The sequence below is a fragment of the Mastigoproctus giganteus genome, chromosome 12 (genome assembly GCF_048544385.1).
Source record: "Mastigoproctus giganteus isolate SK-2022 chromosome 12, ASM4854438v1, whole genome shotgun sequence".
Classification (NCBI taxonomy): Eukaryota; Metazoa; Arthropoda; class Arachnida; order Uropygi; family Thelyphonidae; genus Mastigoproctus; species Mastigoproctus giganteus.
In genome coordinates, this window is record NC_143586.1 from 75591311 (window position 1) to 75616672 (window position 25362).

The 25362-nt window shown below is 36.1% G+C and overlaps 1 protein-coding gene across 2 annotated transcripts in view; it reads left to right on the forward strand.

Moving 5' to 3' along the window:
- The window catches only part of LOC150077203 (cell adhesion molecule Dscam1-like), a 275287-nt gene that overhangs the window by 223004 nt on the left and 26921 nt on the right, over positions 1–25362 (forward strand). For both annotated transcript variants that reach the window (XM_090386702.1, XM_090386703.1), the window contains exons 15-18: positions 4701–4865; positions 7132–7202; positions 10321–10558; positions 20476–20574. In XM_090386702.1, coding sequence (XP_090242828.1) covers positions 4701–4865; positions 7132–7202; positions 10321–10558; positions 20476–20574 — 573 coding nt within the window. The remainder of the gene's footprint in view (positions 1–4700; positions 4866–7131; positions 7203–10320; positions 10559–20475; positions 20575–25362) is intronic.

The following is a 25362-nucleotide window of genomic DNA, read 5'->3' on the forward strand; positions in this document are numbered from 1 at the left end:
CACTAACAGGGAAGACTGTGAGTACCACCACCCAGTCGGCACCGTTTCAGAGCTATTTGTATATGTGTGGGATAATAACTCTACTATCCACTTGTCCCTATCAGACTTAGAAAAGCAAAAAGTAGAGGGAAAGTTAAAGTAAGAGTGTAAGAAGAAAATAAACTGTGTACAAGAATGAAAGGGACAGTAACTTCTTCAACTCACACCACTCAAAAACTCAAATTCCCTGAATAGGCAACATTTCTCCAGTAGAGAAGACTGTTGTTACCTATTCTAGGAAACGCCCGGAACATCAGGCTCTCCCTGGTGATCGTTTGAAAGCTATTGGACTATCATCGGTGGGTGGGCATGTACCCTGGTATTGCAGATATGACAACCCAGTTGTGAAGATAATCACACAATATGAGAATGCCAAAAGGTTTATATGATAATATTTAAAAATAACTAAATGCATAAGGCATAAAAAGTTAAGAGTTTAATATCGGTGTAAATACACCATAGATAACTCTTAAACTAGGATGATAGTGTGGGAGGCATCATTTGTTCTGTTTCTCATATTGTCTCATATATTTCTCATATCACCCACCGATGATAGGCCAATAGCTTTGAAACGGTGTCATCTGGGTGGTAGTACTCACTGAGAATAAGTAACAATAGTATTCTCTATTAGTGAAGCGTTACTTGTTTGAGGTAGTGCAATACCATGGCAACTCGTTATGAAGGAAGAGCACAATATGAGATACAGAGCAAATGATGCTTCCCACACTACGATTGTAGCTTCTTAAGAGTTACCTATGGTGTATCTACACTGATGTTATCTAGATATTAAACCCTTACTCTTAACGTATTGTCTCTTGTGCATTTAGTTATTTTTAAAGAAGTACTTAAATATAAACATATAATCATTTTTTGATACGTAGTGTTGTCATTATTGTACGAGTAGTACATGACCTCATTTTATACCTCGAAATGACCAAATTGTTTACTACAATTTGCCTCAATGTTGCACTACTCAATAAAAAAGCACAATGCCATTACACACACCATTAGCCTGACGTAGCCGTGTGGTGGGGGCATTAGTGCAGTAGTACGTGCTCTTTGAGGGACCGGGGTTCAAGCCCGTGACTGCTAAATACGATTAACGTTTGTATTGATGATTTATTGTAAACGCTACTCATCTGATGGACTTGCCAGGACAAGAACCTCAACTCAGATGAGCTCAATATTGGCAGGTTCTACTACCGCGATTTACATTTTGGGATAGACGAGTGAGATCTCTACCTTCCTTATTAATAGGGAGCATAAGACAGCGAACAGTTTGATGACAGGAAAGAGCGATAATATATGAGACGAAAATATGTTGTCTGAAACAGGAGATCAAACTCAAAAAATCTCAGTCTCAGTTTGTCACCTAACACCTGCATATAAAGGGGCATATAACAGGTCTCTTTAAACAGTTTCTGTTTAGAGAGACCTGTTATATGCCCTCCCCTTTATATGCAGTGATGAACTAGTCATTTCAACATGCCAGACTCCCAAGTGGGGGATTGAAAGAAGTTGTACGTAGAATAGTAAAACTTATTAATTATCAGATTTTGCTGTAAAGTACCCTATTTCTTCAAGTATACGCATTCGTGATAATGAGGGTCAATCATCTGATACTTTCACAGGTGGCTATATCATTTAACGTGAATTTCTGTTATGCTGCTGTTGAAATTCGTACCTTATAGAAAACTCTTCATTTTATTTTCAAAACTTAAAAAAAATTATTAACACTAATACTGAAATATTAATAGCACCTGTGTAATTTCCTGGAATTCTATATTTCTCGCTAATATCCTTTCATTTATATATATATATATATATATATATATATTTTATTTTTTTTTTTTTTATCATATGCAGTTGAAAGAAAAGATTTTTAAGGAAAAATGTAACGTTTGATTTTGAGTAATTTAAAATTAGTGGAAATTCCTTTAGCTTAACTATTTCAGGACATGATATTTACTAAGGCAAAAAATACGTCTCGATGTTAAAATTTACATCTACAGTGGCTGACAAAAAAACTGCATCACCTTAAAAAAAAGTAACATCTGTAGTGAAACGTATAAAATATTGTTTGATTACAGTCATTTTTGTTTGTCACAAAGCAAAAACCGGGATTCCACTTGTTGGAATCCCACTTAGTGTAACTTAGATAGTTCCTGGAACGCCTCCACGTGGCTAGGGACGGGAGTCGGGACGCAGGTAGCTTGCTCCCTGCCTCCCGGCTGCTAAGACTCCAGGGCCGGCAAACAACAACCATCACAACACACATATATACTTACACACACACACTTACACACTTGCCGGCTATAAATAACCTACAGATGCTACAGCGGTATATAGGGGTAACCCTGGAGGCCGCAATCAATACAAGAATACCTTGTCCCTTGTCACAAAGCAAAGATATTGCGTCAGATAACGCTTCTATTGCATCAGACAGTAATTGAAAGGTATTGCATCAGCCGTTTCTATAAATATGGCGTTGGAAGGGTATACACGCTCATTAATATCCTGTTTTGCGGAGGCGTAAGCATGGCCCCATATGTTCAGTTGATACCAAGAAAAAAAAAAAGTGTAGTTGTTGCTCTGTCCCAGGAAGAGCTTTCTACGCGTGCTATCGCTGATAAAATAGGCTGCCACTGGTCAACAGTATCCTGGGTGCTGAAATTAAAGAGTGAAACCGGTGATGTGAAGAGAAGACCTGGATCAGGCCGTAAGAGAGTGACTACGCCTTCCCAAGATCGATATTTGAAACGGCTATGCCTTCGTAATCGCCATGCTAGTGCTCCTGATCTAAAACTGCCCTTTGAGATGGCCTCTGGTCTTGAAACAAGTGTACAAACTATCCAAAGACGGCTTTCAGAATGTGGTCTGCATGCCTATCGGCCCAAGAAGAAGAAGCCTTTGTTGACCCAAAAAATGAGGAAGAAGCTACTTTCTTGGGCTAAAACGCATGTTTCATGGACAAAAGAGCAATGGGACACCGGAAACGATATGTCAGAAGACAAAAATCAGAGACATGATCCTGACTGCAAAGTTCCCCGCGGGTCAAATGGTCTGGGGATGCATAACAAGCAAAGGGATAGGGCGAATTAAATTTATTAAGGGAACGGTGAATGCAGAAACCTACACTGCTATCTTGGAGGAGTGCCTGAAACCCGTTATTAAGGATCACCACACAGAGGACTCAGCACGTTGCCACACAGAAAAATTGGTAAGTTTTATGCTATTTAGATTTAATGATGAGTTTGTCTTCTTGTCTCACAAGGCATAAAACATACTTACGCCAATGTTTTCTCTCGTTTTTCTCCCTTAAGGTGCAGTCATACCTCAGAAATGCTGGCATTACAGTGTTGGACTGGCCCGCCAACAGTCAACATTTGAACCTTATTGAAAATTGCTGGTACATAATGTCGTCTAAAATTGCTCAGAAGAAGCCAACAAGTAAGATTCAGCTGCAGGAGGGCATTGTAAGGGTGTGGTACTACGAAATTGGGCAACCGTATATCCAGAAGTTGATTAACTCTATGCCAGATCGTTGCAAGGCCGTAATTGCAGCTGAAGGAGGAAGAACAAAATATCGAGGACTTATTTTGCTGATTTACAGTACATAATATTATTACGTTAACTTATCATTTCAGTTTGTACACATAAATGCAATAAAATGTATGTTTGGTTGTCATCATTGTTTCCATTTGCATGATTTCTCATATTTCCATTAATTACGCATTTTACCCTTTGGGAAGATATTTATGGCAATTAAGTATATCAGGTGGAGTCTTTTTATTGGATTTCATTCACCGCTATATAGATCCCATCTAACAAATGCATTTAGAACCTTTATGCAACCCACAATGCCACGCAAAACACATTATTTGCAAAATTCACAAGTGATGAAGTTTTTTGTCCGCCACTGTATTTATACATTTAGACAAGTGGTAACACAATTGCTGCTTGTTTAAACGTATTTTAATCCATAATCATTAATACTGCATTTCTTCTTATTAGACTGTTTTAATTCCGTGTTACAGTAAATTGTTCAAAATTTTAAATGAAATGTATTTTTAAAGACTTGAACCCGATCGATGGGGTTAAAATGTTTACGTCAAACCCCAAAATGCGTGGGAGACAACCCAGGTGGCCTGCTTCTCAGATGGGTCTAAAATATATTATTTAAAACCCTTACAGAGGTTATTTTACTGTTGGTGCTGAAAAGTGACGTTTCATCCTCTATCAACAGTTTAATAATTGATGCTCATCATCAATCATAAAATATATACATATTCCACATTAAGATTTAGAACTTATTCTGTTTCGTAATTTTTTTATCTGAATGTTCAAACAGATATGTTTCTATTTTTATTCTACATTGCTTCCATTTTTCACTTCCTCATTTTGTGTACTGTCGTATATTTGTCATAGAGATAAGCTAAAATAAAAATGAAAACTGAAGAGCATTAGCATGAAGTTAAAATTGAAATAAATTTACTCGAGCCAGCAAGAATAAATAATTATAGCAAAACAAACCTGGTAGCAAACTTCGACTTTATATAGCGTATCACCGTGGAAGTAAATTTATGTGTAGTACATTGAAGTAGTTTGAATTCCTAAATAAATTGAGTTCTTAATCCAAGCCATCAATGATGCATTTCTAGAGACCTGGACAAATGCCAAAACCGTAACGGTCGAACCAGCAAGCAGCGTCTACACACTGCAAGGGTTGTTGCCTCAGCACGTGTATCACATCCGTCTTCGAGCAGAGAACGCCGTAGGAAGTAGCGATTTAAGTGAAAATGTAGTCGCTACCACCGATGGAGAGGGTAGGTTGTACTATTCAAAAATAAATTCAATCTAGCAACACTGATAAATACACGTGCAGAATTATTCCCAAAATATATGAATTTCATTTTCATCTATTAACAGCAATAAATCTTATTTGGTAAATGGTAATAAAATTAAAATGCAGACCTCATTACTTATACGTAAATGTAATAAATTGCATAAGTTAATCAAATGTGCAATTCCTTGAACGCAGTATCACTTGTATCAACCTCGCTTATAAACCCTGAAAGGCTGAATCTTTGAGAGTTAATAAGCTTACCGTTTAGTCCTGTAGCCGTTATTATATTTATTTTCTCACTCTTTCTCTGTCTTCTTTTTTTTATTATTATTATCATCAGTTTATTCAAGAAACACCCCTGTACAGAAATTTTCTAGGAGGGTGATTCTCTTAAATGAATTCAGTTTTATCTGCTAATATTTTCTACCACCATTATTTACATCACGATTTTTTCTAATTAAAGCAAAAATATACAAAATACATAATTATTATTTTAAAAGCGAAAATCTGCTGCCTTCAGTTTCAACTGTATTTAAAAATTATATATTTTAAGTACCTTGCTCTTTTTTGATAATATTCTATTTTGTAATACCTATTCCTTTGTTAAACCTCTTATTTATGAAATGCTCATATTCCTCATAACAATAATAATGATTTATTAATCGAGTTTGCATTACATCTCTGCTAAGAACTTCCCTCATGATTTCTAGATGATCGTGACTGACAATGTGCCTTGAAATGAAAAGTGTATTTTTAGAACTCAAAATATAATTAATCTGCAATAAAATAAGTATGTTACATTATTGAATAGTAACAAATTTATTATTTCATTTATGATAGAGATCGCTTTCTTTAGAAAATACATTAATAAAATTTCAAAAACCTAAAATAAACTTATATGTATCGGTTATATTAAAGCGATACACAGAAATGGTGTTTGTAGATTAAATTTACCATTGTTATCAAGTAACTTTCATGACTAAATTTTACAGTATTTGATGAGCTTCGTGTTTATTGCTCGTTTTTTTTTTTTTTTTTTTTTCATTCACATATGCATAAATCACTAAAATCAAACTTTGTAGGTATGTTTATATCAATTTATTATTATTTGTATTAATTTTAGCTCTCTGTATGTAGTGCAGCTTCTCTCTTTCTCTCACAGCGTTTTAAAATCCCTGAATGCGATTTTGTTGCCTCAAATTTGCCTTTGTTACCTCTCAAACCGAAATAACTGTCCAATTTTGAAATTATATTCGCTTATCAAAGAGGAATTCCAAATAAATCAGCATTTGCATTTATTAGTACATTTGCCCATAAGAATGTTGCAGTTGTTCATTCTGTAACGGTTAATTAAGAATATTTAAAATATCACAAACACTTATTAAGTGCTCCTGTGTCTTCTGAAATTAAAGGTAATTTTAATTTTTTTAAATCGATTTTAAATATATTTTTAATTGTATTTTTTTTATTTTGGAAATAATGATAGTTTTAACTTTCATATTTAATGAGATTCAACCAGCTAGATTTCCAACTAGGGAGTCAGCTGGCAGGGCCAAACTTAAATCCCTTAAAAATACCAGACTATGTTTGGTAAACTGAGCGTCCCTACTAATGAAAATCGCATGCTGAAGGGATGTGGGCGATACTATTTTGATAAATGCGTATAAAAATTCCAGTCTACATTCCTTTAATGAAAGAGTTCTGTGTGTATAGAAATGTCAGTCCGCATTCCTGTGACAAAGATATACGAAGATAACTCATGATGTCACTGTGAGAAAGAAATATTAAAATACCACGAAGCATTCTTAAGTAAAGCCTTTGCAAAGGCAACTTCCTTGTCATGTTTATTATGCCTAACGGTTTAAGCATGTAAGTACTGGAACTTCCTCGAAAGTACTAAATATCCCGAACGTAGGATACACAGACACACTAGAATCTAATTTCCAACCATACGAATATATAAAAAAAAAAATAAACTGAGAAGCACACATTCAGACGCTCTGCCAAGGACCAAACAAGAAAACTCAAATATTAATTTATCGCATAAATATTAATTTCTTTCGCTCTCCTTTACGTCATACTTCATTTAGGATGAAACGAGTTATGCATTTAAAAAAAAAAAGGCAGAAAGACAATAAAACGTTCACACAGTTTCTGTAAATATTAGAATGTTATTAAAGTCGCTCGCTGAAGCTTCTTTTTATGACCAAAAAGTAAGCGTTCCTTAATTAACTTTATTTCCTCAGCTCCAAGTGGTCCGCCCAGGGATGTGAGAGTAATAGCTACCAGTTCCCGCTCTCTGCAGGTCTCATGGAAGGTAAGGCACTTACTCTGATATTTCTGTGTACTTTGACTCTAAATTTCATTACCTTGGCTCGTTGATTAAAAACTCGGATTAACATTTTTATTTTGCACAAAGTGGCATCAAATATAAAACTAAACTTTTACCGCTGACTTGAACGTTTGTAACTATAAAAGGGCGCGCACACACACAGGTAAATGCTCTCGTCTTAAAAGTTTATTAAAAAGGTTGCAGATAAGATGGTTCTTTAGTGCTTACATTACTTACCATAGCAGAAAAAAGTGGCAAACTATTTAGCATCTATAAGTCAGACATTTCTACGCTCCCAACAAGAGAAAATTAGCTATTTTAATTTATCTCAGTCAGCTTATTTCCATTGGTGGAGTTGCGGTTAAATATCGAAACGAAATTAAAAAGTTTTTAATTAATGGTAGCAAAGAAATTCAATTTGCATAATTTGTTAAAGCTATTGTTTCTTAGTCGCCTGTGTTTTTATTCAAAAATAAGAAAACTTTTTATTATTCCCATATGATTTTTAATATGAGAGCTTCCTCGGACTCAAGGGAGGTCCCCATGGACTGGAGGTGTGCAAATGTAACACCAATTCACAAAGAGGGTTCAAAAAGTGACACAAGTAACTAAAGACCTGTTCGTTTAACCTGTGTTCCGGGGAAAATAATGAAGTCACTGGTTAAAGGAGCATTGCGGGATCATCTAGACAAGACTGCAGTAACAGTTAAGACACAGCATGGGTTTGTTAAAGGGAGGTCTGACCAATTTGATTGGATACTATGATGTGGTCACAAAGGAACTGAATGCCAAAAATAATTTTGATATCATATACTTGGATTTCAGGATACTGTTGCACATGGAAGACTGTTGTAAAATTGGAGAGGTATCGCATTAAGGACAAGTTGCTACAATGGATAAAGGGATGGGTGAGTGGGAGACTACAGAGTGGAAATCAATGGACACTGCTCTTCGTGGAAAAATATTATTAGTAATGTCCCTCATGGTTCGGTGTTGGGCCCATTGTTGTTTTGTGTATTTATAAATGATACTGATGAAGGTATATCGGGTTTAATGTCCAAGTTTGCAGATGATACAAAGGTTAGCAGGGTTGTTAACGACAGTAAAGACAGTATGCTGCTGCAACAGGATCTAGATAAGTTGGGCAAATGGGCTGAGAACTGGCAACTGAAGTTTAACATTGACAAATGCAAAGTACTGCATATGGGTAGAAGTAATCCAAGAGAAACGTACCAACTGTGTGGTACTACACTTAAGGTGGTAGAAAATGAAAAAGACCTGGGAGTAATTGTGCAGGCAGATATGAAGCTTTTTGAGCAATGCAGACAGGCTGCCAGAGCAGGCCATAGGGTTTTGTCAATGGTATATAGGAATTTTGCTAGCAGGGAAAAGGAGGTGATTGTCCCTCTCTTTATAAGGCAATGGTCAGGCCACACCTTGAGTACTGTATACAGGTCTTGGAGGCCTCATTTTAGGAAGGATGTAGAGTTGCTAGAACGAGTACAAAGAAGGGCAACAAGATTGGTGAGGGGAACAAAGGGGTCCTCTTACCAAGAAACTTCTGCAAATTGCAGCGCCTGGAGAGTAGGCACCTGCGAGGCGATCTGATTGAGGTGTATAAGGCCGTGAATGGGTTGAGCAAGCTGAAAGCTGATAAGATTCTTCCTCAGACTAAGAACCTTAGGGGGCACAGTTTCAAATTGAGGAAAGACAGTTGTAGAATAGATGTGCGGAAATTTGCCTTTAGCCAGCGGGTAGTTGATTGGTGGAACAGACTTCGATCTTTTGTTGTGAAAGCTAATAGCCTAAATAAATTTAAGGCTGAGCTGGACAGACATTTGGAACGAATGGAGGGGTAAAATGGGAGGTTTTTTTTTTTTTTTCTTTGGCTGATGCTGCATAAGCTTGCTTTCTTGCATCGTATGCCTCTACTAATGCTAATGCTTAAATTATATATTATTAAAAAAAGTTCAAAGTTAAAGTACATTACAATTTTAGTTTGACTCCATTTTAGCTCTAATTCAATAAAATTGAAAATTAATTTTATTTAATTTTCAATTTAAGATAATAATAATACAGCACATCCAGTAGAGACAATAACTAGATTTTTAATAACTAAATAAGTTAAGACTAATTCGTAGCTTTCAGGATAAACGAACTGTGAACTGTGGGGTGGGGGATTATATAAAGTTATTATTATATTATATCTCACAGAAGATTCTCAGGATCATGAGGGTAATTTCTGTCCAGGTTTATCTCGCCCAATTTGTGGGAGAGCAAAACATAATATACAATTGAACTAGATAGCATATGATCATAATATACAAAGTTGACTCAAAGATACCTTGCATATATTATTCTTATTACCGTTTCCCTTCACTAGTTATTCTGACTTATTCCCTAATTCACTTCTTGCCTTATTCCCTAATTAACTCCTAACACTTGAACATTCATATCTATATCTATTTTCTTTACTCCTGGATATAATACTGTTTCATATATTAATAATCAAATATGCTACATTCATCATTCAGCTCTTTGTTCTCACCACACTGTTACAACATAATTGTAGACCGATCTTCAGTATCCTAAAGTCCCTACTTGTTACTAATCAACAGTTTGAAACTCGACAAACGCTGGCAGCAATCCCATACACGTCTGTGCACCAACGAACACCGATCTAGTGAATGAATGTTGGCATACTCCAGCGACCCTGTACGCATCTGAGCACGCACAACTCACTTAGTATTTATTTTGTTTTATTCCATATCTAACATATATTCTGTACGCGTTTATTCACTTGCTGAAAAGGGGTTCGTTTACCCTGATTAGTCCTGTTATATTGTCTCTCTACTGGATGCGATGCATTAAACCATTGAATCATTATTTAACCATTATTTATTTATATTATAATTATAAATATTATTTAACCATTAGTTATTTATTTAACCATTTCCTATATAGGCTTTGTGTATTATTTTAATAATAAAAATAAATAATATTAAAAAGTAAACTTAATTAATGATTTATTTTTTATATTCTTTAATATTACATAGGATTTTAAAAAAATTCTTTCTTTTTCCGTTATTTTTCACTTTCCTAGCCTCCTCTAAGAGAAGAGCAGCACGGAGTAGTAGAGGGTTATTATGTTGGATACAAAATTGAAGGTTCTAAAGAACCATATGCTTATAAAACTTTAGAAACAGCGCAAGGAATGGCACAGGAAACAGAACTTGGAAACCTACAGAAGTTCACTAAATATAGCGTTATAGTACAGGCCTTTAATAGCAAAGGTGCCGGACCTCCTTCCGAAAAAGTAATCGTCCAGTCTTTGGAATATGGTAAGTAGAGTCGAGATTACTTGCTGTAAAGTGTTTCAATTCATTATGCTCGCCCCGAATTGCATAGTGAATTGAAAAACTTTCTTAATTTAGTTAATAAATTCTTAGACATTTTCTTAATAAATGTATGCTATTTTCTAAACAACATTTATTTTGTTACTCTTGGTAGGAAACGGTTATACACCCACAGCTGTGTTTGGGGACGGCATCCAAATATAAAATGATATTCATCACAAATGAATAACTCGAGTGAAACCCGACTGCTGAATTATGTGTAATACATGTATGGATATATATTATATACGAGAGACGGTCAAAAACTTCTGAGAAGTAGAGCATATGAAGTGTATTAATATAGAATATGCAATTTTCATAGCTTAATGTGTTATAAAATAACATGAAAAAATTCAGTATTGTGCAGTTTCTAAAATATGAGGATGACCAGTTTGGGGAAGTATCAACCAGTTACGCCACTGTCTTAATATGGTCGCCAGAGATCAAAAGAGGACTGAATCATCAGTTGAGTTTCAGCAAAATTTCAAATTTCGTTCGTAACACGTGTCTGCAGCACACGTGCTCCTTAGCTTACAGAACATGTCAGAAACAGAAGTAAGTACATTGCGCTCTTTCTCACAATTTTGGTGGATGACCTCTGACGAAGACACTGAAATTGTGAAAAACACTGCAATGTATTCTTATTTTGGGTCTCCTTTTCATTTCTTATTTTAGGTTTTTGCCAACTATCTGTCCCGTTTTCATATCTTACTTGGTCACTTCATCCTAACATATATCGTTACATTTCTTATCCTTTTCGCCGAATTCACTTCTCGTGTATACCGTAGATTCAACAGGATAATATATATATATATATATATATATCTGCCATTTTTGCTTTGTCCAGAACGCAAAGCAAGTCCATAAGAAAAGATAAATCCAAATTATTTTATATAAGAAGTCTTATTGGTCCATTTCTGATTATTTCTAAGTGCCTTTAACACAAAATGTGAGCAAGTTGGACCTATGGCTTTCCCTTTAGAATAAAAGGGAATTTTGAATAATACTTCAATTCCATGCATGATTCCTATTTTTATCGTTAAATTTGCCAGTCATTCTATCTGTTAACCTTTAACTAAAATATTCTATGAATGTTTGTGTCAAAATTACTTTCCTGACACCTATAGAAAATATGCTGTATTTTCTGCTAAAAATTCAGAACCCTGTTCATCCTAAAGACTGAAAACCAGTGTTTACCTCCTCTTTCCTTCTGAAAATGTTTAAAAAAAATATATGTTCTGTCTCGTTTAACATCACATATATTATCATTATGGGATCTGTTAACAAATGCTTAATCTCTATTTCTTTTCTTGCCACCTGTTTACCATAATTCTCAGCAGGACTTGATTTATTTAGATGTCTCCTAGACTTCTGACGCTGTTAACTAAAACTTTCATTCTCTGTCTTAAGGAATGTCTCCATTACTTTTTTTTGCTATTTGGTAGCTTTCATTTAAGACACTTTCTTCCTTTCAATCTTTCTTCAAACTAACAATGCCTGCATTAATCAGCGTCATCTTTATCCTTAATATTGAGAATATACAGATCACATTTAACGCATTTGTGGACTAAACTAACCAAGTTTAAAACTTTATTTTTGAAGTCATTCATTAAACTCTATTGTGTGCTTATGCTATTTATATTTTTATTAGTTAAACTTCGTACGCAAGTAGTTATACGAAAGATAATTTTATATTTTATTAATTATAATATTATTTATAATATTTATTTCTTAATAATAAATAAAATCTGCACGTTGAGCTGGCTGATCAATGAACTGACTGATATTTATATGTTGTTTATTTATTTTTTTTTATTATTATTCCATGTAGAATAGTGGCAGAGACAATTTTAGAAAAATGGCGTAGTTATATTGCTTATTTTGATACGATGAAGAAATTTGATGTTCGTTGCTGATATAAAATCTTTAAATGAACGGTGATAAAAATAAATAACTGCAGCTGAAAAGCGCAAAATGCTCTCCTGTGTTTAGTTACATTGATATATAAGAACATTTGTTACTTATAGCCATGAGGTTCACTTGAGCTCATCGCTCGTTTATGATATAGTTATAAACTTCTGCAGTGATTCAGATTGTTTACTCCTTCGGGGCACTTCCGAAACGTGCTTAAATTATGAGACGCTCGGAGAGGATAGCACGGAACAGCATCCGAAGCGCATATGTATATTATACTCCAGTTACCAACTGAAGGCATCTGTGAACTAGTTCAGTAACTTCGTGTTATCGCTGTAAAGGCATTCTGAATTATGAATCATCCCTCAGTTTCTGCTGTAAGTTTTATTTCAACTCCTGTTTTTTATTTCCTTTCATTATTCACGTTCCAAACGCATTAAAACAAATGGATACAATCGCTCGTGTTAAAAGTAATAATAATATTTTTACTAAATTCATAATTTTTTCTTTTGTCAACCCAAAAAAAAAAAAATGTGTGATGAACATGCGTACCAGAAGTTAAGTGAAACGTCTTTAAAATCTTTTGAAACGTTTATTATTTCAACGTTACAGTGGTTTAATATTTTACAAGTTGATTACAAAGTTTTTAAAGATCTCTCCTTTGTATCCAATGGTGGTGGTTTCGGTGGTGGCATTGCACGTATACAGTACGTGCTCTATACACCTTACAACGCTCACTATTAGTCTTCAACATGCTGAATTATAAATTTTTTCCGAATTTTTTTATTAAATATGGTAGAGAATGACGAAAGAATATTTTGGTTTTTAAATTTTTAAAATCGGATAGAAGCCGAGATATCGCGATTGTAGGGGTAATGATTGTGTGTAATGCGTCGCTCGTGCCTGGGTACGGAGTGGTACAATGGTGGGTGGCGATGTATTACTTCGTGTCGCATTTTCGTTGCGATTTTTGCCAATCCGCGTACGCAGATTACTCCCAAGTGAAAACTTCCTGGGGCGCGCCTAAAGAAGTTTCACTTCAAAATGAATCAGTCACCTCTTACCCTTGAGAAAACGAAGAAAATCACACAACCACATATTAAAGAAATGCTGTTCAGAGTAATTCATCAAAGATGAATAACAGATGAATTTAACTGTCAGAGTAATTCATCAAAGTATTTTAAGCTTGAAATAATTATTATTTCACGTGGTTGGACAGATTTTCAATAAATACAGTTTTCTCTCAAATTCTGTTCTCCGATCGCAAAGACTAATAGGCTATATTGTGGAGTTCATGTTACAAATCAATAAAAGCGTCATACTCACTTATTGTACTCCAATAATGGAGTTAATATTACTTCTCACGATCTGTGATGGCTGTATCTCTGTTTTCTCTAACAAAGATATAATCGAAATCAATTTGAAACATCTACTCCAGTGAAGGTGTATCGTTTTGATAAAATGTGTTGGCGACCATCAGGTTGTGCGTTTGCCATAATTCACTCTTTCAATCGTTACCATAAATGGTAACGCAATCATTAATTGTGACATTTTCACTGGATCCAAACGTTTCGTAATTATTCTGCTCTCCATTTGGCAATTTAAATCTGTCTTAGATTAATTTAACAGGCGGTATTAATATATGATACTAACTGCGTTATTTTATTCTCCAAAGAAATTTCATTAGCATCATAATTTACGATAATGCGAAGTTCGTTTGTAAATATCAAAGTTTATTCATCAGCAATCAATCTATTAATAATTAATTTATTTATTTACAGCAATACCTTGCAATAACTGCTCCATTTAGAGTTTATATTTACATGGTATGAAGCAGAAATTTCATTGTAAAAATACTTTAGAGAAAACATGACATTTGTAAAGTTTTATTAAAATACTAATTAGTAAAGAAGCAAAACCCGGTATTCCGAGGTTGTCAGACACCCTCCCAAGTACTAAACGGACCTAACGCTGCTTAACTTCGGTGATCGGACGAGAACCGGTGCATTCAGCCTAGTACTATTTTATTTATTTCTAGATATTTGCAGTTGACTTAAAATCTTATATACAGAGTATTTAGAAATTACGTGAGAGGTTCATTTTATATTCAAGTTTTTCTTATTTTCATTTTAACTATTAATTTTACATTAAGGTGTGATTTCAGCTTAGTATAATAGTTGGCTGTTCAGAGCACCTATAATGCTTTTACTTATGGTTTTGTCACATTTGTTGTGTCGTATTTTCGTTGCGATTTTTGTCAATCCACGAACGCAAGTTACTCCCATTTGAAAACTGCATGGAACGAGCCTAAAAGAAGTTTCACTTCAAAAATTCCTCCGCTACTTTGATTTCTTAATCTGTTTCAGATTGTATTTCTATTCCAATGATAATTTTCATTGGTACCGATTATTCAAGATAACGCCACTTAATTATGATATGATCTGAGTCGGATCTTAGAGTGCTATTTCAATTATTAAGGAGAAGTAATTTCTCCTTCCTTACAAATCAATTTTAGCTGTCCTCCAAGCATCCTAGGGACAAAATCCTTAACCAAAAACAACTGAATACCCTTATTACCACTTTTTTCAGCAAAGTCATAACAGGTATAACTCTGAATTAGATTTATTCTTCACTTAGGAAGATTCCAAAGCAAAGAAATATCTTAATATGACTGGAATTGCTTGTTTATGAATTGTCCAATTAATTTATCTGTACCGAAATTAGTTTTACACTCTGATAATAAAGATATTTGAAGTTTTGTATATTATTTATCAGTTTCAATATTTATTTCTTTGATTTCCAGTTCACGTCATAATATATTGTACATACAGTACTTTCAAACGGGCAACATATCTAAACTGCACAGTTTTTGCCTCGATTATTATTCAAAAACATGTGTACTTTTTATAGGTGCATTTCTGTTATAGTCATTTACATATTTCTTAAATATTTATCTTATTTAGTAAAGGTGATTTTGATTACGGAATAGTTTAGGGCTAAAGCCTCAGGTTACGTAAATAGTTTAACTAATGTACAAGTTAGTGCATTTGCATCATTTCTATACATAGCCAACTACATAAGTAGTTATAAATGAGCATCAATAAGTATATCTCATATTGTGAATACCTTCACAACGAGTTGCCATGATATTGCACTACCTCGAATAACTAAAGCTTCACCATAGGAGAAGACTATTGTTACCTATTCTCAGCGAATACCATGACCCATACAGCACCGTTTCGGAGCTTATTGGCTCCTCATCAGTGGGTGGACAGGTACCCTGGTGTTGCAATGAATTGTTATTAATATAAATTATTAATATAATAAAATTACTGCATAAGCCTTTTCGATGGAAAAATCAGGGTTTGCCAGTGCAGATAAACTTGGATGATAATTATTTTTGGCGAAACATTTCATCTTTATACGTGTCTTCATATTTATGTTATTAAAAACATGTCGCATAAGCTGTTGATGCATACTGGGAATTTATATATTTTTTAAAGTTATACAAATGAATTTCCAACCTCCACAGCAGTTGGTGGGAGTTTATTGCAATAGTGACTCAACCTTTGTCTAAAGAAATATTTTCGATCATCTATCCTACAGCCACCTCCTCTCAATTTAAATTTTTGTCCCACCTTTTCTGTGTAACGTGAATAAGTGTAAAAATTCCCTCGAGGTTTCGTTTACTCAACCATTTTTTAAAGTCCTAAAACTCAATCAATATAATCTACAGATGCGTGGATTCCCGAAACTGCAACGTACAGAATTAAAAATTCTCTTGATAAGAATATTTTTTTTGTGTTCTTAACCGGTCTCGTCACTCTTCTCTGCCACCTTTCCAACAGGTCCACATCTTTCCGAAAATGCGGTTGCAAAACCTGTATGCAGCATTCAAGAGTGGGCCACTGCTTCTACTGAATTCTAAGTCAATATATGTCCCAGAAGGACGCTTCGAAGAGTGTGAGAATCTAATCAGCCACTGCTTTAAACCGCTATTAATGTAATGCAGACCTTCCACAGCTAAATAGTTAATAGCATCAGCAAATATTTGTGTCTCTTATATTCAAATGTATTCAGTCTTTAGAAAAATAATTCCTTCTCTTAAAAAATAGACTGATTTTCGAAATCAGTTCCATGTAAACATGCGTTCTCTCTTCTCACTTCAATGAAGAATATGTTCATCAACGTTTTGATCGTCTTATTTCGTACAGGCTTGTGTGGATATACACTGTGCTGTCATTTTATTAGGTACACCTACTTAGTAGCGTGTTGAGCCTCCTTTAGCCTTCAAAACAGCCTGAATTCGTCTAGGCATGGATTGAACAAGATGCTGAAAACGTTCAAGATGAACTTATAAACCAAGATGCTGAAAAGTCATTGTCATGATCCTGGAACCATTCCACAGTGATTCGGGCTTTGTACACCGGCGCATTATCCTGCTATAAGTAACCATCTGACTGAGGATAAACTGGCAACATGAACGGATGCACTTGGTCAGCAACGATGTGGCATTCAGACGTGAATCTATGGGTATCAATGGACCCAACGTGTGCCAAGAAAACATTCCCCACACCATAAAACTTTTTCCCACCACCTTGTACAGTAGTCGTCAGACACGAAGGGTCCATGGATTCATGTTAGCTATCTTTTGTCCAAATTCTAAGCCTTCCATCAACATGCTTGTTTGTTTGTTATTTGGTTTTTAGGAGTATAAGCAACTAAGGCCATATTGCTCCGGGATATGCGGTGGTCATTCTCTGACCTTTCCGCATCCTCCGTATTTGATGGTGATGGGCTCGAACCCCGGTCTAATCAAGAAACGTGTGCTATGCACTGCTGCTCCTGCACACCTGGCTACGGAGGCGCCCAATGAAACTGTCTTCTGGCAACAATCTAAAAATATCTAACGTCACACGCGACGGCATTTTATGTGCTCCGTTTCCATAGTTACCATGTATATGTCATTAGCAACTTATGTAGTATCATTAAATACAGATGAATTCATGATGAAACGCTAAGTTTCGCAAATATATGCTGTACAGTATTTAGATATCTATAAAAATTTAATTATTAAACATCTATTTAATATTTTATTATTATTTTGCGTTACCATTTTTTATTTCTTACTTTAATTTATTAAAACACATTTTAGTAATAGTTTAATTAGCTATTAAGCAATAAATGATAAATACGGCGCTGTCTCTTGTATTCTCTCTATCTTGTGAACTTCTCTGACCGTGTGGTCGTCCCGGAGTATAAGCAGAATATTTATTTACTACACTGTGTGTGCCACGCTGCAACTCAATTATGGCAGACCATTTTATTTTACTGCAGCGCTTTCTTGCGCTGCTGTTCCAGAGGATGTTTCTGAAAACTCAGAAACGTCTTAAAGTCACCATAAATATCCCACTTATCTAGTCATATTTGATCTTCTATAGTAGGTGCTTTACATTTTCGTAGTCTTATTAAATATGAACACAGTGCGCAACAGTGTAATGGCATACCACCACATTATCTGATGCCACAGAGACCATAACAAAACCAACTCCAAAAACTGCTGTTAAAGGAAGAATGCATATGATCAATGCAGTTGGAGTATTTTGTTGGTGGCCACAACAGCTCCTCAAGGAACTATGTGACTGGAAGAAGAAGAGCGCAACAGCACTGGATGGGTGTGTATTCCCATTGCGATTCAACACCGATTTCAAACTTTTACTTGAACTGTCCATGAAAGACACCACTCTCATGGAGTGAAGAGTAAAGGGTAAATAGAAGGCCTTTGCTTTCGTAAATGACTACAGTGGTCTCAGATACTTTTTGATATTTACAACGGCACCAACTAATGTTTCCAGCAGCAAATTCTAAATAAGAAGCATTCGAGGAAGTAATCGTAGAAGATAGCAGTCTTTCGTACCAACTGAGAAATACTATTCAAGGCTTACACTTAAATGGATGTCACATGACCTAATGAGACTCGTAGCAGAGAAAAAAAATGCACGGGATGCATATAAATCATCCGGTGATGCAGAAGCCCATGATAGATATAAAATGCAATAAAATGACAAAGGAGGTTAAACAAGCTAAGGCAGATTATGAGAAGTCTTTGGCAAAGGATGCAAAGAAAAACAGCAAAGACTTCTTTACTTATGAAAGCATTGAGCGGAAGGGAATGAAACACATTAATCCAATTAACGTTGATGATCCTGCTCAGGTTACCGACAGACTAAATACGTATTTTGATCTACATTGACACATGAAGATCTCTCTAGCGAAGGAGATTTCAGACGTTTATGAAACTCGAACAGTGAGCTAAATGATTTTGTGGTAACTAAGAGGAAAGTGGAAGAGAAATTATTGAAATGAAATATAAAAAAGGCACCTGGGATGGATGGGATTCATGTTTTCTATATTTATTAATGATACTGATGAAAGTTTATATCAGGCTTAATGGCTAAGTTTTCAGATGATGCAAAGGTTGGCAGTGCGTTTAATGACAGTAATCAAGGTATACCATCCAGTTTTCAGTAACAATCGATTCCAGTCGAACACTAACATTGTATCCAGCTGCCATAGCCTCATGTTGTTTTCTCCAAATGCGGATACGCCCATCACCATAATACAGTTGGAAACGGATGCATCAGGCCAGGCGCCAGATTTTCATATGTCAGTGGTCCTGTGTTGATGTTGAAGTGCCCATGCAAGGCACTGTTTCATGTCTCGCAGTGAGCAAAGTTACCCGTGACGGCCATAGCCTGCACGAGCAAATGTCCAGCGTGCGTAGTTGATATGGATATATTGGTTTTGCTATTTCTACATTGTACCGGACAGTTAGCTGAGCCACTATGCTGTGTCGCTGCTATGTGACGAGACAGCTCTCACCACCCGCGTCGACCACACGTGGCTGTCTCATATGTGACCTCTGGTTGGTTGTTCGCCTGCTGTTGAGTCAATATCGAGATACTGCCACCTGCACGTCTTTTCCCCACAATCATTCCACTTTGAAAGTAGGAAAGATATCGACGCCGACCCATTCTTCCTCGCAGACACTCAAAAACCGCCTGCCGCGTGTGCAAACTACCACGTTATAGCAGAATCCGATTTGGAGTTTTCACCAGCGTCACAGACCAATCCATTCCTGCACAGGGAGATGTTTCTAATGCAAAGGTTGGTTGTTGAAAGTTTTAGGCGCATCAGCAACTTAAGTCATATTGCACCATTTTCTGTACCATATTGCATATTGTCTGTAAATAGCGTGTGTTCTGTGGTCGATTTTCTGTTTTCTGTACGAAAAGATCGAATTTCAGGGAGAAAAATCATTCTACCCTCGCCTGAGACGCACATGTCAAGATCGCTACAGCATCAATGTACCTAAACATGATGGATTTTTCAGTTATATGTTGTTAATACTGTTTACACAGCCATTTATGTCTAGCAGCTCTTGTCTACTTGTTTATTTAATGAAGCTTTGGATCAAATATCAGTCACACTCCTAGCTGAGTGTGACTGAAAAAAAGTGAGATGGCACAATTCAGGGCTGGCTGGATTATAGTTGGACGTTGTTTTAAATACATGATTACATGTAATTAAATGAGAGAGATTTTGAATTATTTTCATCCCTCAAAGGATGACTGTTTAAACCCCACGTGATCTAAACAATCATGCGATTTCCGCCATTGTCTACATATTTGTTTTTTATGATAATTTGTTATTTTATGTATATTTTTACATCTATAAGAAAATTAATCTCTAATTAGATATCATCCAACGTTCAGTATGTAAAGTTGCCATAACCAAATTTTTGAATTTAAACATTTTGATATTAATGATGTATAGGAAAAATTGCGGAATCATACAGTTTAGTATATATTAGTAGAACATTTCAATCCTAAAACATCATTTATGAGTATATCGTAAGCTGTAATAAATATTTCATCGTCCCTTCACAGATCCTCCAGTAGCACCAACATTGCGACTAGTTTCTTCCACGCCTACTTCAATCCATGTTACTTGGGACCACAATGAAAAGGAAACTAATCCCGTAACAGGTAAACGAATAGAAAAATATTTCTTTTATATTATGCTATTTAAATGTTCGTCTAATATTGCTGCTCCAAGTCACCAAGAGAAGAAATATCTATTCAATTTGTTCTTAGAACCGTCAACATTTTTATATGAATTGTTTATTAATAACAAAGGCCAATGTCTTAATGTATAAATCAAAATCCATTTTAATTGAGGAATACGTAAAATTCACATTCTGGAGTTTAGAAAAATAAGAGAGTTTTTGTGCAGCTTTTCCTTTTAGCGTAGTGTCTTGGTGTTATTCTTTGATAAGTGAGTTGTGCCTTAGGATTTTTCATTTCTCTAAAAGAAACCAGCTGCTAAAATCTACCATTGATACACACTGAATTTCCTGATGTTGACAACGATGGGATCCTTGTGTGTAATAGGTGCAGAGAAGGAACAACACAATTCCAGCGCTATCACTTAGGATTCAATTCAATCACTTAGGAACAACACAATTCCAGCGCTATATAATTGTTGAAAGGTTTTATCTATCCAGAAATTCCATCGCATTTACCGAAGTTAGATTGATTTAGTGACAGAGAGGCTTATTTCTCCTCCCTTAACGTTCATACAAATAAGGCGCCTGAGACACGCATACGGACAAAGTGCTTGTTTCAGTCAACACGATGGAAACAGAATTGGTTTGACAAATACGAGAAGAGACCACACCACTTGGATCATGTTACTCTAGCATACTTTGTCGCAAATTACACATGCAGCGCTACGAGATCTGCAAGCAAAGACAGTATCCACGCATAATACGCTATCGAAACTATGACTTGGATCACGATCTCAACGAGTACAAGCGCGAGATGGTAATGCTGCTCATTCCATTTCGCAATGAGGAAATAGAGATAGCATTAGTAGAGGCACATGATGCAAGAAAGCAAGCTTATACAGCATTAGCCAAAAAAAGCCTTCCCATTTCACTGATCCATTCATTCTAAATGTTTGTCTAGTTCTGCCTTGGATTTATTTAAGCTATCAACTTCCACAACAACAGATGGAAGTTTGTTCCAGCAATCAACCACCCGCTAGCTAAAGGCAAATTTCCACACATCTATTCTACAACTGTCTTTCCTCAGTTTGAATCTATGCCCCATCAGGTTTGTAATCTGAGCAAGAGGAAGAATCCCATCAGAACAGCTTGCTCAACCCACTCATGGCCTTATACACCTAGTGCCTAGTCTCCAGAAGCTGCGATTTGCAGAACACCTTAAGCCTTTTTCCATAAGAACACCCCATTGTTCCCTTCACTAGTCTTGTTGCCCTTCTCTGTACTCGTTCTGGCAACTCTACATCCTTCCTAAAATGAGGCCTCCAGACCTCTACACAGTACTCAAGGTGTGGCCTGACCATTGCCTTGTATAACGGAATAATGACCTCTCTATCCTTGCTAGCAAAATTCCTATATATCATTGACACGACTCCATGATATGACCTGCCCTGGCAACCTGTCTGCACTACTCAGAAAACTTCATATAAATAAATAAATAAATTTTCTGTTTATACTCCGGGACGACCAAACGGTCAGACGAGTTAATATCTGACTGCACAATTACCCCGAGGTCTCTTTCATTCTCCGCTACCCTGAGTGTAACGCCACATAACTGGTACATTTCTCAGGGGCTACTGCTACCCATATGCAGCATTTTGCACTTGTCAATGTTAAACTTCAGTTGCTACTTCTCAGCCCATTTGCCCAACTTTTCCAGAGCCTGTTGCAGCAGCATACTGTCATTACTGTTATTAACAACCCTGCCAACCTTTGTATAATCTGCAAACTTCAACATTAAGCCTGATATACCTTCATTGATAAATATAAAAAACAACAGTGGACCTAACACCGAACCCTGTGGGACTCCACTAATAACCTTAGCCCACGATGAGCAGTGTCCATTGATTACCACTCTCTGCCTTCTCCCCCTCAACCACCCCTTTATCCATTGTAGCAACTTACCCTTAATACCATTCTGCTCCAATTTGTACAGAACTATTCCATGCGCAATAGTGTAAAAAGCTTTCCTGAAATCCAAGTATATAATATCAAAATCATTTTTTGCATCCAGCTCCATTGTGACCACATCATAATATAGAATCAAATTGGTCAGACAAGACTTGATAAATCCATGCTGTGTCTGAATTATTACTGCTCTCTTGTCTAGATGATCCTGCAATGCATCTTTAATCAGTGACTCCATTATTTTCCCTGGAACAGAAGTCAAACTAACAGGTCTGTAATTCCTCGGTCACCCTTTGTGAATTGAGGACACATTTGCACATCTCCAGTCCGTGGGAACTTCCTCTGAGTCCAAGGATGCTCTTATAATTATGGCTAAGGGTTTTTGCTTACTTCCTATGCCACCTTTAATATAACTGGATAGATCCCATCCACCCCAGGTGCCTTTCTTATGTTTAACTTCAACAATTTCTCCTCCATTTTGCTCTCAGTTATTACAAAATATTTTAACTTCCTGTTTGAGTTTAATAAACATCTGGCCCTCCCCTCCTTGAATAACTCCTCATGTGTGAATGTAGATGCAAAATACTCATTTAGTTCGGCAGCTATCTGAGAATGATCATCTACGGTCCTGCCATTGATATCAAGTGGACCAATCCCCTTCCTTTTAAGAGTTTATATAAGTAAAGAAGTCTTTGCTGTTTTTCTTTGCATCCTTTGCCAAAGATTTTTCATAATCTGCCTTCGCTTGCCTAATCTCCTTTGTGACTTGATTACAGGCTAGCTTGTATCTGCTATAGGCTTCTGTGTCACCCGACAATTTATGTGCATCCCATGCATTTTTCTTCCCTGCCACGAATCTCGTTAATTCATCTGACATCCATTTGGGTCTGAACCTAGAGCAGTATTTCGGAGTTCGAACAAAATGTCTAGTTGGTTCCAAAATCACTTCCTTGGATTCTTCCCATTTATAATTTTCTGTTGGTAACATCATCAGTTGATCCCACCGTATAGAACCTAAAAAATCTCTGAGACCACTGTAGTCGCCTTTACGAAAGCAAAAACCCTTCCCTTTACCCCTGATGGTAGTTATATCTATAAGTAAATCCCACATTAAGTACACTGTGGTCACTGCCACCTAGTGGTTCCTTTATTTGTAAATTCTTAATGCATGAATAATCACTGCTGATAATTATATAATGAGATCATGAGTGTTACTCCATCTTGTTGCCTCTCTACCATGCTGTGTAGAAAACAATCATCCAATAAATCCACAAAAGCCTTGCTAGTGTGCGAGTGACCAACCACAAGTTCCAGTCAATACCTGTAAAGTTAAAATTCCCCATTACAAGACATTCTAATTTACTGTCCCACGTTATTTCTCTGCACAACTGCTCATTATATTCGTCAGATTCATTAGGCCTATAACACACACAGCTACTCTCATTTTTACTTTCCCAGTGCTTATGTCACACCAAACAGACTCAATATTGCATTGTTCAACGACATCAATTGGATGTACTTCCTTAGATTTTGTGTTTCTTAACTAACAGCATAACCCCTCCTCCCTTCCTATCCTATTTGTACGCATTGTACTCCCCAAATTCCAATTCTGCATCCCTTATATCTGAGTGACACCATGTCTCTAATATCCCAACAATATCCGCCTTGGATGTCTTAACCAGCACTTCAAATTCATCAAATTTATTAACTATACTCCTAGCATTGGTGTACATGCAAGTATAGATGCACCTGTTCTTACTCTTAGTTACCCTAACACAGCCCACGTATTTACTTGTTTCATGACCCCCAGCAGTTCCTGAAATCCCCAGCAACTGGCTTTCCGGGCTGTTGCTCATTCCAATAGAAGCAGTGCAAGAATCATTTCCACCTCTGCCTGCGGCTACCGTTAATATTTTAGTCTGCGAATCGCCCAAACTAGCAGTTTTCCAACCCACCTAACATTGTCTCGATAGCATCAGCAAATATTCTTGCACCCCTTCTAATTAAGTGTATCCCATCCCTGACATTTGTAAAAATCTACGACGACAATAAAGAGGTCATACTAGAATAGCGCAAATGGTATGAATCGGACTTGGACATTAGCAAAACGATTAAAATATGTAAGACGATGTGTCAAGACAACGGCTATGGTGACCCTGACGAAGAATGCGGTAATGACCTGGCATAGCCTTGTAACGCGACTGCGAAAAGACCCCTTTCGAAGCTTTTACAGTGATACAAACAGCAATCGATAAAATATTTACAACACAAAAGCTCTTTTATGTCGTAATCGATGTATCCTTTCCGGAAAGTTACTGACACAATTTCCGGAAATGACGTCATTTCCGTTTACTAAAATAGTGACAAATTGCTTTTACTATAGTCCGAGGTGTCGCCAAAGATGTTTACATGCCAAAAACTCAAAATGTAAAATTCACACACAAGAGACAGCAAGTGCAAATAAACAAAAACGTATGCTTATCGCATATTAAAGGCATCAAAGGCAAAATATAGGGTGTTGACTCAGTTGGAATGAAGGATTAGCGTTAACTGTGCACGAAAAAGAATAACCCAGAAAGAATGGCTGAATTTAAATCCACAACTCTCTTCTTTCCTTCAATATTAGCTCGCTTTTGTTTACGCGCGCTGTCTTCTTCCTTGAATAGGAAATTTTGAAAGTAGCATTATAAACATTTTCCAGAATATTCTGAGAGTAGTCTCTTCATTTTATTTTCGCTTCCAAGTGAACACTAATGATTGTTACACTGTATAAGTTGATTCACATAATGTATGAAGAGTACTA